The 16,873-nt window shown below is 43.5% G+C and overlaps 1 protein-coding gene across 1 annotated transcript; it reads right to left on the reverse strand.

Moving 5' to 3' along the window:
- Positions 1-1,446: 1,446 nt before the first annotated feature.
- Positions 1,447-8,052, reverse strand: LOC130479715 (membrane-spanning 4-domains subfamily A member 5-like). Its single transcript, XM_056852122.1, has 6 exons — positions 7,879-8,052; positions 5,392-5,511; positions 4,748-4,804; positions 3,065-3,211; positions 1,826-1,945; positions 1,447-1,465 (listed from the first exon to the last, which is right to left on the reverse strand). Exons 1-6 carry the CDS (start codon positions 8,050-8,052, stop codon positions 1,454-1,456), a joined length of 630 nt encoding a protein of 209 aa, XP_056708100.1. The 3' UTR covers positions 1,447-1,453.
- Between the last annotated feature and the right edge of the window lie 8,821 nt (positions 8,053-16,873).

Genomic DNA, 16,873 nt, shown 5'->3' on the forward strand with positions numbered 1-16,873 from the left:
CCCTGTAGCCAGAACAAAGCACATTAGTGATTAATTTTCCTGTATCTTGTATCTATTCTATTCACGTTTCTTCCCTACTTCTTTAGTTCAACAAAATCATTTAAGGAGACCTCTCTCTCTCTCTCGCATCAGCCTGTCTGCCTCTAAATGAGGATGTGCATAACATTAACATTTTTCTTACAGCATTTATTCTCACTGCATTTAATCTTAAGAATGGCAAGCATGACTTCTGCTTGTAGAACAGATCTTCCCTCTTCCCCCTATTTTCTGCAAATCACACCACTCAAGAATCTGCTCCTGAGGTCAGGGGACCCTCATGAATAGCGTGAGATGCCATATGAGGATAGCTTTCTCAAGTAGGAATCTGAGGAGACTGAGAACAGCTCCCTGTTGTGTGAATAAAAGGCACCTTTGGGTCCAACTCACAGTTTTTTGGGGTATATCTGTAAAGCAACTGCCATCTATCTCCAAGTAACGCTAGAGGTAGGCTGGAATTATCTCCTGTCACATTCTCCCCTCCAGTGAATTATCTCAAGCAGATAGAGTGGCTATCTAAAAGGCACAGTTCACTGTCCCTTATAAGAAGTGGTAATATACAATAAGTGTACAAATCCATCTGAACATCAAACTGCATTAAATATAATTTTACTTTTTTGTTTTTTTCTAGAGTACTGGGGCAAAACAGGTGTGCAGGGAGATTTTGTAATGTAACTTTATCCTCTGGTTACAAACAGCAGAAAGCACTGATGCAATACTTTCCCTGAGAATACGTAACTGGAATTCTTTCTATGGAACATGGATAACAACACAAATGTTGAAAAACCCACACTGATTTTTCCAGAATGATCCACAAGCAACTACTAGTTTACGATCGGTTCTAACTTCCATTCCTCCCTCCCCACAAAAAAATTCACATGGACTTTCAATTTCTCTGTAACTTTGTTTTAGGTCTATGCCACCACAGAGATCCTTCCAAAAGCACTTCCATGATTGAAAGTGTTCTTGGAAAAAGTCCAGGAAATTCCAGGGATTGTTTGATCAATTCATTCACTGCTCTTTGTCCCTTACACATACACACCCTAGCTACAACAGAGGAGAACATGGTTAATTATTTCCCAGAGACAGGTAGGAGCTCAAAAATGAGATTTTAAAGGGACAGAAAATATACTCTCTTGATACTGTACAGAAGTATAGGGGGAAACTCTGGCATTATCCAACAGCCTCTACTATGAAGGAGAGTTTAGTGCAAATAAACTGGCATGGAGTTTTTCTTCTCTGGAGAACAAAACTTTATCAGAATGCTGAAATGTTTTCTTCTTTTGATGTCTGGAGACCACCTGGGAAAGGTGAAGAGTCTGCAAGAAGTTCACAGCTGCGTAGCTTTAGGCAAGGAAAACCTTTAGGTCTATACTCAGTGCTGCTGCAAGTGGTGTGACAAAGAGAAGGCTCTTTTCTATCTCGATAGCTGGAAAACATACATCAGAACACAAACAATGACAATGATCTATAGGCTTTATGCAAACTGCCTTCTAATAAACATGTACAGGGAAGAGTGCTGATGACCACTGAAGAAGCAACAAACAAACTTCAACTCTAGAAACCAAATCCCGTTCCCACAAAACCTACACCTTTCATGGGGGCAGGACATTACTGTTAAAGCCAGGGAGGACAGGGGGCATTTTTGGAGCTAATATACAACCAATCCTGTAGTTGTCTTTCTACAGAATGCTTTTGATAAGATGGATGGGTGAGGAAGGGTGGTATTTAGGGCTGGATCACAGCAATAGTAAAGTATGCAAGGCAAAAAGTGGGGTTCTATTCTCACCATTTGTCTATAGGATTGCTCTTTTGTAGATTTGAGAGTCACCACCACAGCAGTGAGAGATATGGCCAGTTCAAGCAGTGAAAGGATGATGAATACTGAGTTCAAGCCATACACAAGCACCTGTGGGCAAAGGGAAAGAACAATAATGTGAGTTACCACTGACCCAGCTGCATGGAATTGCATTGTGTTGCCATAATTTCAGAAACAGAAAGCCCACCCTAAACTACAGCTGGCTTTAATATCTTGGATGTGCAGGCTTTTGAAGAACATACAGGAAACCTGCCATCAGGCAGAGGTATGGACAAATGTGATCCTTCAACAGGGTTTTGGTGATGAAGCCCAACTGCTGAGGTTTGGTTTAGCTCCAAAGCATGGGTTCTCTAAAATATTTTGTTACAAGAGGTAGTTTTGGAAGATCCTAAAACAAACCTTTGTAGGAATTAAAGAGATTGCAAATGAGAATCGGCTCCCAGATCAGGTTCTTTTCTTTCCTTTCTTACCCCATGAAAAAAGACCTCTGGAGACAGCATGTGTAAACTGGACTGAATATTAATATACAGTAGTTTAATTTCTTGCAGGAAGATGAGGGAGGGACCTTCAACCCCAAATAACTATTACCATCACAAATGCTAAAAAGTCTGCTTTTCATCCTGCTGGCACACTTCATAGGGGGGGCTCACCCTGGTCTCTCAGTGTGGAATTCCCGGGTCTTGCATTCTGCCTCCTGGTGTGTGCCCCCCCAGTGTTAAGGTTCTTGCCCAAAAGCAAATTTTACAAACTGATCAAGCAATTCTGTACAAATATAGTTTGATCTGTTTTGAATTGAGCATTCCTAGTAGGATTCCCTTTTTCTGCAGTAAGCAGACCAGACATTCCAAGTCTATCTTTTTTATATGCATTTACTTACGATAGTCCTCCTGGCTCTTATTGTTGCCTCTTTCATAAAGCATCCTCACATTCATTCTTAAACACTGAAATGGGAGGGGGGGGGAATCTCAGCACACCCAGGTTTGAACAAATGGAATTGTGTGTCTTTGTGTTCCTTTGAGATTTGGCCACTGTCATGGTTTAGGGCGATAATGGAGTGGAATATTTCCAGTATATATTAGCTATTCTCTGCATTCATTTGGGCATAACATAGCTTTGAATGTCTCTGAATGCCTTGAGCCCAAGGTCAATGAGACTGCTTGAAGCAAATCTGGGATTGCTACTGCATGCATAGGGAGAAAGAAGAAATACCTCTCCAGAGTCGGAGCAATAATATTCGTCAATTCCAGCACAGCGGTCCGCTTTTAATGTCTCTTTTCCAATCTCAGTACCATGGAGAATTACTGCCACTACTGAAGCCACACCGACCAACAAGTTCGCAAGCAAACATATTTTCTCCTATAGCAAGAACATCAAGGCAACTAGTTAGGAAACATGAACCTAATATTGACATAAGGAAATTATAACTTTTGTTTTCCCTGATATGTTTTCAGTTTAAATAGGAAAGAAAGAGAAATTCTAATCACCCTACACATGATACAGTGATTTGCTCCATGTCCTTTCTTCATGATTAATCCAAGTGCATTTTACAATGAACGCACGACACCATTACAAGTCATTTTTCAATGGAACCCCAGAACTCTCTCCCCAGAGAGAGTCTACTGTACCCTTTTTTTGTTTTCTCTGGCATTCCCTCATGATCCCTCCTTCCTGCTCTGTAGTCCAAACTCTGTAGATTAAACAAGAAGCCTATCCTTTCCAAACAATTGCCAGACTGTGAATTGCATATATAGCCAAATAAAAGCCATTAACTGTTGGTAGTAATAGACACATTCACTGTTAACACAGATAAGAATAGAATATGTTGGTAGTAATAGAAGCATTCAGTTAATATAGAATAGAAGCCAAATGTGACAAATAATTCCAGTAGTGCAGACGTTTATGCCAACTACCCTTTAGATTTTTCCCCTTTGGATCTCAGGATCTGAGATGAAAGTCCCAACAGCGTGACGTCTGACTGAGCTGCACCCAAACAGTCCTCTCACTACCAAACAGATGATCAGCATTGCCAGCAATGACAATGTTGGTGATTTGTTGGCCTACTGTTGTCAGAAAGGAGGCAGAGGACTGAGCAAGGCCTGGTCCCTCCACTTGTCCCTTGCAGCAGCTGATTAGTGCTGTTGCTCTGTGTGCACACAATAGATTTTCAATGACATAAAAGTAGTGTGATTGAGCAATCATTGTCCAAAGTTCAAACACTAATTTTCTGTCCTTGTATGATCTCTGGTTAAGTACATTTTTGTAGTGCTTCAAAACCCATAACAATGTCTGAATAGGCTCAGGAAAAATGAATGTACTGTGGCAAGAGTGACTATTACCTTCAGATCTCTGAAAAGCTATCACTTACATCTTACAATCCTGATTTGTTTGGCAGTACAGAAGTACCACACACCATACAGAGGGCTGGATGGAAAGCACCCCTCCTTGACTTCTGCACTCTAGGCTGCAAGATCTGTAGGTGTCTGCTCAGCAGATCACCTTGGTTGGATTGTGGAAAGTGTCAAGATGAAGGCTGTTTAACTACAGCATGTTAAAATCCAAGACCAGAAACTCATTAATGAATTCTTAAGTTGACTTATCCTATGGAAATATACCGGCTGTTCAGCCTCAGCCCATTCTTCAATTATAAATACACTTTTCCCCATCTGATTTTTCTGACTCTTGCCTCTATTATAACAAGTATCTTTATTTGACCCTACCTCTTCTCCAGGCCTTAATGGACAGGGTTTTGCTGCTAAACCGGTTGCCCCCAAACCGTTCATTTTCTCTTTATGGAGGCACAATTCAGCACACGCCCCTGAACAAATACTGCCACCAGCTCTGGCCACATCTGTATTATACCTATTTTGAAGAAATACTTGGGAGAATATTTACCAACAATGCATTGTCTCGTTTCTCCATTTCCACCAGCAAAGCCCCAGAGAGCAGGAGCTATGCAAGAAAAGAAAAATGAAGAACAATAATCAGGTTGCTTCTCTTTCCATTCAGGAGCTACTAGTCATGCTATGAAAAATGGCTGAAACAGAATGTGCGGGAGGAAAACCTGCACAGGCTCTTGGGTAAGGGATGTGACTACACAGCCTATAGCATTCACTATCATGAGTCAGACAGCTCAGAGAGCCACAAAAGACTGAAAGTCCCCAGGTGCTAATGATGTTCCCAGTACCAAGCTCATTCTAATCAGAGGGTTCCTCATGGTGGGTCAAGATGCACTACATGAATTGAGTAACATCTGAACAGCGATCATCTTCAAGCAGGTATACTAAACAAGCACACTGTCACACCTGAAGAACATGCAAGTTTTCTTTTTCAGCACCACTGCTTCCCAAACCAAACACTTGGGTTTGCAGCAGAATAAACATTTAAGCAGGGCCTAGCTAGTCCTCATGTCCCAGCTACGAGCCTCTCTAGCTGTGCTTGAACAGAGACAGATCCCTACAGAAGCTTCTTTGAGGCCTGCTTGCTTATGTGAACTGGCGGATGAACTCCTGAGTCTTTCCAAGGCAGATATTGTTTACCAAGATTCCAATCCAGAAGTAGACCCCACTGCTCACGGTGAGTTTCTTGAAGTCTTCTTGTGCGACTGTCAGGGCAATGCCAAAACTAATCTGTGTAGCCCCCAAGACAATCTGTACAACCTGGAAAGTGAGAAAAAAAGAGGTTCTGAATCAGTATTCTTGGGTGTTTGGGTGCATCTGCATTACTGCTGTTGTCACTCACACTAACTTCCCCCTCATCCATACACTAATCTTGCTTACTATTTTGTTTTCATCAGCAATAGTTCCGAACACCAGCTGTCAAATTTCTCATATGGCTACATCTTATCATGGTTATCACTGATACAATCAGCACCACTCTGCCATATTCTTCATGTTGCCAATGACATCACTTTTGCCATTGCTAACCTATTTTTGCTAGCCGCTCTTGGATTGTACTAAATCTTCATCACCACCCTCCATCTGCAAGGTGTTCTGCATCATAATTTTACCCATCACAGAGAAATATTTACCAGAACACTCATTTTTTTTTGCTTCTAGTTTTTCATTCCTAGTTGGTGTGTGATGATCATTCTTTTTAGCCTAGACTCGAGATTGTTTGTTATCAACCTGATGCCTGAGAAGTCAGAATCTTTCCTATTCCAAGTTTGTGTATCATAGGAAAAGCTGGATGTGCCAGTTAAGATCATAACATGGATGACAGGATATTTTCTAGTACAGGCATGCACAAAGTGATCCAGCAAGTGGAACTCAGCCACCACACATGGTGACTGTCTGGGTGCTTGACAACGTGTCCCTGATATTTTGTCCCAAGTAGGCAGCCAAACAGTTGGTACATCAAGACCACTGTAAGTTAATATATAGCCAGTAGGTTGTGTGTGGTTTAGCTAATCACCATTTGTGCAGGCCTGATCAAGTAGCTAAATGAATTATCCTGAGGAATGAGAGTAAGCCCTTCCCTACCACACACAAACCATTTGATTGAACCAATGGGAAACAGCAAGGCCAGGAAAAATGAAGAGGATTTCTGTTCCAATAAGAAAATGCTGGTTTCTGTTTATAATATTAATGTTTGTATATGTGTATACCAGGGGTGTCCAATCTTTTGGCTTCCCTGGGCCACACTGGAAGAAGAATTGTCTTGGGCCGCACATAAAATACACTAACTTTAACGATAGCGGATTCATAATGTTTTAAGTAAGTTTACGATTTTGTGTTGGGCTGCATTCATAGTCATCCTGGGCCGTTTGGACAAGCCTGATGTATACAATACTATTTAGGTCATTCCTTGGAAAATGAAAATAATATTTTTATTGCTTTTTACAAAGAAGATGATGGGGTTTCTCTTCTTCACATGATGCAATCATGCTATTGCTAATCCAATCTACGCCCCCACCCCCACTTCTATATTTGCCTTCTTCCAAGGAACACTGGCTGGCATGGAAAGGGGTAGAGAATCTGATTGCATGCAGAAGGCACAGGGTCAATCTCTGGCATATTCAGCTGAAAGTGAAGTGAAAAACCTCCACCACCTAAGTTTCTGGAAAGTCACTGCCAGTCAGAATAGATAATACTGTCCAGGATAGACCAGACTTAGAATTATAGAATTGGAAGGTACCACCAGGGTCATCTAGTCCAACCCCTTCACAATGCAGGAAATTCACAACTACCTCCCCCACACACCCCCAGTGCCCAGAAGATGGCCATGATGCCCTCCCTCTCATGAACTGCCTAATTTCATAGAATCAGCATTGCTGACCATCTAGGCTCTGCTTAAAAACCTCCAGGGAAGGACAGCTCACCATCTCCTGAGGAAGCCTGTTCCACTGAGGAACCGCTCTATTAGAAAATTCTTCCTAATGTCCAGATGGAAACTCTTCTGATTTAATTTTAACCCGTTGGTTCTGGTCCAAACTTCTGGGGCAACAGAAAACAACTCGGCACCATCCTCTATATGACAGCCCTTCAAGTACTTGAAGATGGTTATCATATCCCCTCTCAGTCTTCTCCTTTTCAGGCTAAACATACCCAGCTCCTTCAACCTTTCCTCATAGGACTTGGTCTCCAGACCCCTCACCATCTTTGTTGCCCCCCACAAAGAAATCCCACAAGCAAGGAGCATGGCCAGGCCACAGCCAGCAACCCCCAGGAGAAATTGTGATGTGGGTCCTGGTGGGCCAGCATTGTGCCAGCATGCTAATAACACTTCTGGAAAACACTGGAAATGATGTCAGTAGACATTCTAGAAGTTACAAAAACTCTGTGGTTTTACCATAGAGTTTTTGTAGAGTGCCCACTATGTCATTTCCATTTTTTACTGGAAGTGACATCAGTGCACCACCACAAGGCTGGCGCGTGCTCCATCCCCACCCATTTCCTCCCCCCAGTGCAAAACACTGGGATGCCGGGAGGTCTCCCACTACAGCAGGAGGCTTGGCATCCCTACAATACTATAGTATCTTCAGGATTTGGACTAGGCAACGTTTGAAACATTTACAGAGGCCTTACCCCAAGTGCCTTGGGCAGTGTATTTTTGAAGTTTTTGGGCTGGGTTGATGCGAGCTGTGATGATGTGGAAGTTGACTCCAACTCACTCATCCCCTCTGCTACCTGTGGGGCTTTCTGCTGGATGACTTGTGTGATGATTCTCACATTTCCACATTCTGTAACCGCACTGGCCATTTCTGGAGAAAGCAGAGGTTAGGTGCCAAGTTATCAGGGGAAGAGCAGAATGAAGGGATGAAGGTAGACGCTAGGATTCTACCTGCCTAGAGATCTAACATTTCTGGACATTTTGAAATCACGGGGGTGGGGGAGAGACACATTTTCTTCCCAGAAAAAAACCTGTAACTTTTTGGGGAAATGGAAATATATGCAATATTTACTTTCCTACTCAACCAAAACCTATTTTACTGCTTTAACAACTTAAATACATAGTGTATAATCTAAGCATATACAATTGTATTAAGTGGCATCTTTATACAATTTAAAATGTATAAATGTCTTTGTTTTCTACAATCAAAACAGCAAATATACCAAATACGAGAGAGAGAGAGAGATGCAATTTGTTGCATCTTAGCATTCCAATCATTTCAAAAGAAAAAAAAATCATAGTTTTTTTCAATGCTCACCAAAATTTCCCAATTTTCCACTGGGAAAAAAACAGGAAAAAAATGGTTCCCACCTACATTTTCCCTGGGGCCTTCACATCTTTACACTTGCCCTTTTCATGCACGCAATGATATCCATATCAGTTCACTCACTTACGAGTACGAAACAGTTCTTTACTTGCACCTGTCTGCACTGGAGCTATATTGAACTCTAAAGAGAACGCCAGTTTAGAGACTGAACTCTCTTATTTGCTTCAAAGGCTGCTGGAGTCTTATGGGGATAAGCTAATTCTCCACCCTATTTTGTCCTAGCTGCATATCCTCATGTTAACCAGGTATGAACGGAAGCCCCATGATGCTCGCTTCAAATGTAAAAAGGCATTCACCCTCATGCATAGTTTCAAGGGGTAGCTATGTTGGTCTGCAGTAGAACAGCTAGATGCAAGTCTACTAGCACCAAGAACCAACAAGATTTTCAGGGCATAGGCTGTGGATGGTAAAAGCTCTCAGATGGACATAGCTGCTCCCATGCATGGCAACAACTGCCTCATTAGGACAACTGAAGTAACTTAGTTTTTCTGTCTATTGGCTGTTTTAAGTTATTGATTTTAATTGGTGTTTTTAGGTATTTTGTGGTATTCTCTCTCTTTCATGTGTTCATAGACTCTCTATGAACACATGAAAGGCTGGTTTTCTTTGCAATGAAAGAACTGCCAAGAAAGCATCTTTGTCAGGGATATATTATGGTTTGATCCTGAGGGCCAGAGACTGGCAAGCTACTCAGGGCCCTATATAGACTAGAAAACGGAGGAAAATAACCAGTGTTCAAAGCATAAAAGGAGGGGGGATCTGGTGAATTCAAAAACTTTTTTTCTGTTTATCCCTCCTTCATAATCAATGTTTTAATCATTATTTTTGTGTTCTGTATGTATCTTAAATCTGTTTTTTAATTGTTTTAATGATGGGTGTTTTGGGGAGGGTGATTTTAGTGCTTTTAAAATGTGATTTTATCATGTATGTTTTAAATTGTTCACTGCCTTGGTGGCCCTTAGAAGAGAAAAAAGGCAGGATACAAATTTTGCAAATAAATTCAAAGGTAGAAAGTTCCTCCTAACAAATGGAACTAGGAGGGGGCAAGGGTAAAGGTAAAGCTTAATTTAAAAGACAGCTTATTTAGTGTTTATAATTCAGCTAGAGAGCAAGATCTAACATCAGATCGCCTCTCTCTTTAATTACAATGAAAAAAAAATCAGAAAACACTGTGATTTACGTCATGAAAAATGGAGCTGGGGCAAGGCTTTGAAACCCACATTTCCCGTGCCGTAACTGCAATCCTAATATCTGTTTCTGCTATTAACTGAAATCAAAGGGACAGATCTAAGATCTCCGCCTACTCTATCTGCACTGTAAGCACTGGAGAGGGCAGCTTTGCAATCGATTAGCCTGGAATGTAGTGCGCGCGTTTATTCAGGAAGGGTAATAAATAGAATAATGTTGATCTCAATTATTTAAATTGGTGTTTTCTTTCTTGGCAGCTTTTCAGCTGCTGGTTTAAAGATCCTTCACTTCCATGGATGGTGCCTTTTCTAGACACGGGACCCACCGAGCTGCAAACATATGACATCCCCTGGCAGGGAGAGGGGATGCCAGGGTCAAGGCCAGGACAATGAATGGCAGATCAAAAGAGCCAAGGATAGGAAACACAAGCAGGACACCAAGAGGCGTACCCCTGTGAGGAACAAGGCAAGGGGCAAAGGCTACAGAGCAAGCCTCACCACCACGGATTTATTTTTTCATTTTTTCAATTTCTAGCCCGCCTGCTAATCCCCAGCCGAGGCCAGCCTCAGGGCTGGTTGCAACAGATTAATCCCAATAAAACAGGGGTGGGGAACGTCAGGCCCGGGGGCCGTATAAGGCCCGCGAAAGCATTTGCTCTGGCCCTTTGTGGGTCCTGGCAGATCTCTAGCTCAGAAGGATCTAAGACTGGTGATCCGCCCCCTCTTTCGGACAGGAATAGCTTCTATTCAAGGTGGATTTGAGTTTGTTTTGCCGAGAAAAGGCACCTTTTTTCTGCCTTGAAGAAGCGTCATTAGCTATGGAGCTGCTAGGACTGCCCAAGAATATAGCAGGCTAATTTTAAGTTGATAATTTTGAATGGCCCGCGAATTGTATTATAAATATCCAAATGGCCCTTGGCAGAAAAAAAGGTTCCCCACCCCTGCAATAAAAGGTAGACGTCAACCTCATAATTAAAAATATTAAAACAGCAGCAATAAACTAGCTTGTCGATGGTGCGTCATCAGCAAACCAGTTGCTCGAAAGGTTCAGAGCACTTCTGTATAATGAAATAATAAAATGGTTGAGGGAAGGTAGGGAGGCCGGCGATAGATGACATCCTGCGGCTGCTCTCAACCACAAGCCCGGCGGAATAACTACATCGTGCAGGCCCTGCGGAGCCTTGTACCAGGGATCACCGGCAGATTGGAATTTGCAGGACACAGTGATCGATGGGGGGTATACCAGGAGAGGCAGTCCCGAAGGGGTGTTGCAGACCACGTAAGGCTTTGTCAAAACCAGCACCTTGAGCCTGACCCGGTAGTCCAGCTGGAGCCAGTGCAGGTGACAAAGCCCTGGTTGGATGGGCTCCCACAGCGGGGTCCTCATCGGAGCCTCGCTGCAGCATTCTGCACTAGCTGGAGCTTCCAAGAGCAGCCCTACGGAGAGCGAGTTACGGCAATCCAGCCCAGAGGTGACCATCCTAGAGGATCTTGCCTCACGGCCCCGCGGCTTCTCTGAGGGCCAAACTGAACGTTACCCCTCTGTCTGCCCGGCTTTGCCCCGGTGACAACGATTGTATTGAAACAGTCGCTCATGCCTTATTTTATTGTAGTTTCTATACAGAATATCGCAATGAACTATGAAGCCCCTTGTTGACTGATAGACAATGTCCCAGATGCTGATATTCTGTGGTTGCCAACCTCCAGGGCTTGTATTATAACAAAAACAACCGATTATAATCTTTACCAGGTTTTCATATTAAGGTGGCACATTTAATGACATTCCTTTGCCATGTGCTCTGACTACAACTATAATGCGAAACATGAACCAACTCAATGTTATACGCACAAAATCTTCCACAGATATGCAATACAAATACCACATAATGGATCAGTCATCATGCAAAATCTCGAGGTCAGAGGGTACAGCCTCCATATGTAACAAGTGAAGTCCATGAACCATATCACTGCTACTTCTCAAGGTAAGCGTTCATATCTACTGTTATTTTTTCCAGACATGTCCATGTGTAAAGTTCTTTTCTTTTCTTTTCTTTACAGGTTACCGGTTGGTTGTTCCTGTTTCGAAGATTTCTTCCTGAGAAGATGCACATGGATTCTTAATGCAAGCTCGAGTTTTACTCTCAGTTTGCCCAGACACATTCCACCAGTAAGGAAGGGAAAAGCTCTTTGTTACACAAGCCCTGGAGGTTGGCAACCACAGAATTTCAGTCTAGCCCTTGAGATTGGCAAACACTCTTTCCTCCAGGCCATTCCTGGAGGGTGGCAACAGATAATTTTTTCTCCAGGTCAGTCCTGGAGGTTGGGAACTGAGGTTTTTTTCCTCCTTAGGTTCGTCCAGGAGAGTAGTACCAACAACACTTGCAACTCAGATTTTACAATTTGATTTACACTATAATAGGTTGTTTTTGCTAGAACACAACCTCCAGGTAGTAGCTGGAGATCTTCTATTACAACTGACCTCCAGCCGATAGAGCTCAGTCCACCTGGAGAAAATGGCCTTTTTAGCAATTGGACTCTATGGCATTGAAGTCCCCCCCCAAACCCCGAACTCCTCAGGCTGTGCCCTAAAAACCTCCAACCAGTGGCAAAGAGGGACCTGGCAACCCAAGGAGGGGCCCTTCTTCTCCCCCCGGGCACCGTTCCAAGCCCATTTGGGTTCTCCCTCTCTCTCTTTTTAAGTCATTCCCTGAAGATACTATACAGCTGCGGTGAACACGCACTGAGTCCAGGGAACCCGGAACAACTCTTTAAAATCCGGGTCTCCAAAATGGTGCCGGTGGGTGCCACGGTGCCCACGGACACCTCTCCTAGTTCCCACCAAGTGTTTTTAGGAAGTGGGTGGGGCGAGGTGGGGCTTTTGCCCTGCAAGGCTTCTGATGGGCCAAGGGAGACTTGATCAGTTGTGCAGATTTTTTAAAATGTTGCTTTGGCAGCAGCTGCCATCACAGTCACTCTGCCATGCGTGCGTGTGTGTAAAGTGCCTTCAAGTCACAGCTGACTTACGGCGACCCCTTATGGGGTTTTCAAGGCAAGAGACGAACAGAGGTGGTTTGCCAGTGCCTTCCTCTGCACAGCAACCCGTACAGTATTCCTTGGAGGCCTCCCATCCAAATACTAGACAGGCTGACCCTGCTTAGCTTTCGAGATCTGACGAGATCAGGCTGTATACCATGCTGCCTTCCCTCTAGTCCAGTGGTTCCCAACCTTTTTTTGACCAGGGACCACTAGGACTTTTTGGTTCGGTGCAGGGACCCCAAGGTTCAAAATAAAAATTCCGGGAATTTGAAAATAAACTTTAATCATCACTGTTAGTTAAACATTAAACTTAGAATTATATTTGAATATATATATTTTATAATAGAGAACTTTTAATTGAAAATATTAATGTATTATGGGTTTATAACTTTGTTTCGCGGACCTTAATTTAGTTCTCACGGACCCCTGGGGGTCCATGGACCCCTGGTTGGGAACCAGTGCTTTAGTCACTATGTAACTGAAGATAAACTGTGCCAGCTATTTTGCAGCCGGCTCTGCCTCCTGTTGCCATTCTGTGGCAACCACCACACTGGGTTACACTTTTGAAGGTGCCCGCAGGCTCAACAAGTTTTGGGATCCCTGCTTTAAAAACTATAATGTTTTGTTTGGCCCTGAACACACATGCGGAGGCAGGAGGCTTGCTCTCTGCACATGCGTGCTAGCAGCATGGAGCGTCCAACAAGGAAGTGGAAGCTCTGCAGTGGCCACCGGGTGAGGCTCATATGCCTAACCTGAGGGTCTCGGCGTATGGGTTGAAGACCACTGCTTTACTTAACCTTGTTTTGTTTTGGTAGAAGTGAAGGACCGCTGTATGATGAATCGACTTGGTTCAGCAATTCCTTTTGGCAGAACTCTCACTGCAGCTAGGTACTGGCAGAGCCTTCTCCACCGTTGCCCCCTCTTTGTGCAACAGGAGAGGGTGAGGAAGAGGTACTAAATCAATTTAACCCCATGGCAACGAGTACACCCAATTTCCTTCTTAACCAGTGAGAACCCCTCACTCCCTTCTTTTAAGAAGGCGTATGACAGATCTGTAATATTTGAGATAACAGAAAAAAAAATTTCCTGGTAAATGCTAACTCCTCTTTGGAATGGATTGTTTATTTGGATTATCTGCTGCGTACTCTTGATGTTGCTGTTGTAAACTACCCTGAGCTATTGGAAGAGCAGGGAAGATTTTTTTTGAATCAAAAACAGAAGTGTTAAGAGAAGCGATTCCAGCCAATTGCTTCATCTTGCACACATTGCTCAATTTGTTCTTATTTTGTAGCTCTAGTAGAGATGTCCTTAGTCACGGAAAGGACAGTAGTTGATTGCAAAAGAGCAGTGGGGCGGGAAAGGAAAACCTCCCAACAAGAACATTGTGTTGCAAAAAAAGAAAAGAAAAAAAGAAAAGTGTATTGCAAACAGATGCAAACAATGTAAAAGATAAAGCAGCCAGAGACTGCTTGGAAAAGATTTATAATGTTGAAACATCTCCTCTATACCCAAAGAAGTTCCTCAGGCCTCCTTCAGCCAGTTATTTGGTTAAAGGCCACTTATGCATTCTTATCTCCTCACTTGTTGATCCAAGAAGCAGACCCCTCAGTGGGTGCGGTGACAATTTCTTAGGGCCAATCTGTACATTAGTCACCCCCTGTGGTTCCTGCTCCAGCCTTCTTCTTTGTGAAAGCAATCTACATGGGGAGGAGCATCACTTCAATGCTTCTCCCGTGTACATTAGTCTAAATGCATGAAGAATTTGAACACCAGCATCAGAAGCTGTTAGGGACGTGTAGCACCACAGTTGTAGCCACAGGGGAGCTAGAATTTACCCTTTTATTTATGGCAGTTTAGGGGAAATGGTCAGGCAGCATCCTACAAATTGTTCACTAAGTGGTAAACCTGACTTTCAATATTCTGGCCACTGGGTGTAAAGGAACTGGTATATTTGACACACAGTTTAACATTTAAATTGAAACATGTTTTTTTTAAATAAATGTTAAAACTATTACCCTTTAGAATAGTGATGTGGAAAGATTCTGGGTCATGTGGAAGAGGCATTAAGTTGAAGAATCTCAAATGGTCCATTCTTGAGCAAGGAGGTTGAAGGGGGGCGAGCGGGGGGAACTTCCAGGCATTCCTGGATGAAGGTTGTTTTCCATTCCAATCTGGTTTTAGGCCTGGTTACAAGACTGAAACAGCCTTGGTCACATTGGTGGACGTCCTTTGCTAAGCAATGGAGCATTGACTCTATTGGTTCTCCTGGACCTCTCAGCAGCTTTTAATACCACTGATCACTGTATTCTTTTGGACTGCCTTTCCAAGATGTGACTGGAAGACACCATTTTGCAGTGGCACCAGTCCTGCCTGGAGGGTAGGTTTTAGAAGCTGGTGCTGAGGGGCTGCTGATCAGCCCCTTGGCCTTTGGCATCCCACAAGGCTCCATCTTGTTCCCATGCTCTTCAACTTCTGCATGAAACCACTGGGTAAGATCATCTGGAGATCTGGGCTGAGCTGTTACCAATATGTGGATGACACTCATCTCTACCTTGTGCTTCCAGCTGATCCCAGGAAAGCTGAAGAAACCCTGAACTGGTGCCTAGAGGCCGTTTTGGATTGGATGCTGGCTAATAAACTGAAGCTTAATCCTGACATGAAACGCTACTAGTAAGTGGCAGGTCCGAGCTGGGTCTTAGGGACTTAAGGTTTCACCTGTCCCGGATGGGGCTGTACTCCCCTTGAAGGAACAGGTCCATAGTCTGGGGGTGCCCCTGCTGGAAAAGCAGGAGGCAGCTGTGGCCAGGCATGGTTTTTACCAGCTTCAACTGGTTAGCCAGCTGTGGCCTTTCCTGGGCAGAAGTGGCCTAACATACCTGTCGGGGTATGCTGTGAGGATAAAACGGAGGAAAGGAGAATGATGAAAGGGCGAGGTATAAATGAAATAAATAAAATTAAAGATGGGGGGACAGATAAAAGACAGGTTGGTGGCAAGGAGAGAAGAAAGCAGAGAAAGGTTGCCAGGAGGAGTGAAACAGGAAGTAGTGCAAGGAGGGGGATACAGGAGAAGGAGAGGTATCCCCTGTAAGTTCTTGCAGATTCCCCGTCATGCAACTGGACCATAGTTTTCCTGGATAGAGGCTTCCAGGGGGAGGGAAGAAGGGAATAAAGAACACAGATGGCAGATAAATGTAGGTTGGGTGATGGGTGGGAAGGAGAGAAGGGAGCAGGAAAAGGGCTATGTGGGCTTTCAGGGAAGGGAAAGAGAAAATAGTGGGGGAGAGGGAAATGAGATGTCCTTCCTTGCAGGTTCCCCACTTGATATCTAATGTTGTACTTCTAGTAAGATCGCACTGTCTGTCGGATTGCCAGTATGGTGTGGTGTTCAGAGCGCTAGATCAGGATTTGGGAGAACTAGGTGTGAATTCCTACTCTGCCGTGGAAGCTTGCTGGGTGAACTTGGGCCAGTCACCTACTCTCAACCTAACCTACCTCACGGGGTTGTTGTGACAATAAAATGGACGTCGCTTTGGGTTCCCACTGGGGAGAACGGCAAGGTATGCAAGAAGTCAATAAATAAATGTGCCAGCTTGAAAGTAAATCCCACTGGACACAATGGGAATTATTACTGCTGAATAAAACATGTTTAGGATAGGGAATAAAAGGAGCAGGAACAGGGCAAGAAAGGAACAAAGCAATAGTCGGCACAATCAGATTGGGCACACACTTTTAATACTCCAGTCTGCAAAACGAAACCCATTTTTAAATGTTAATTGTTCCGGTCGTTTTTTTTTAATGTATATCGGTCTACCGATCCTCAGCATTCGGTGCAGCCAGAAAATATTGGAAGAACTAAAAGGAATTAGAAAGCTGATGTTGTTAGAGCAGCAGAGTAAGATTAGTTACGCAGCAGAGCCCTTCAAATCTACTTAGCAGCATTTTCTTTAAATCCAACAATAATAAATCCAATCCTGTTTCTTTTCTCCTGTGGGTCGTGACCCACGGGAGGGGGGGACCAACAGTCCAGAAACACAGACAGAAGAGTTGCTTTTTACCTGCCCGCTTTCTCTACCACTTCAG

Source organism: Euleptes europaea, chromosome 6 (genome assembly GCF_029931775.1).
Source record: "Euleptes europaea isolate rEulEur1 chromosome 6, rEulEur1.hap1, whole genome shotgun sequence".
NCBI classification, from domain to species: domain Eukaryota; kingdom Metazoa; phylum Chordata; class Lepidosauria; order Squamata; family Sphaerodactylidae; genus Euleptes; species Euleptes europaea.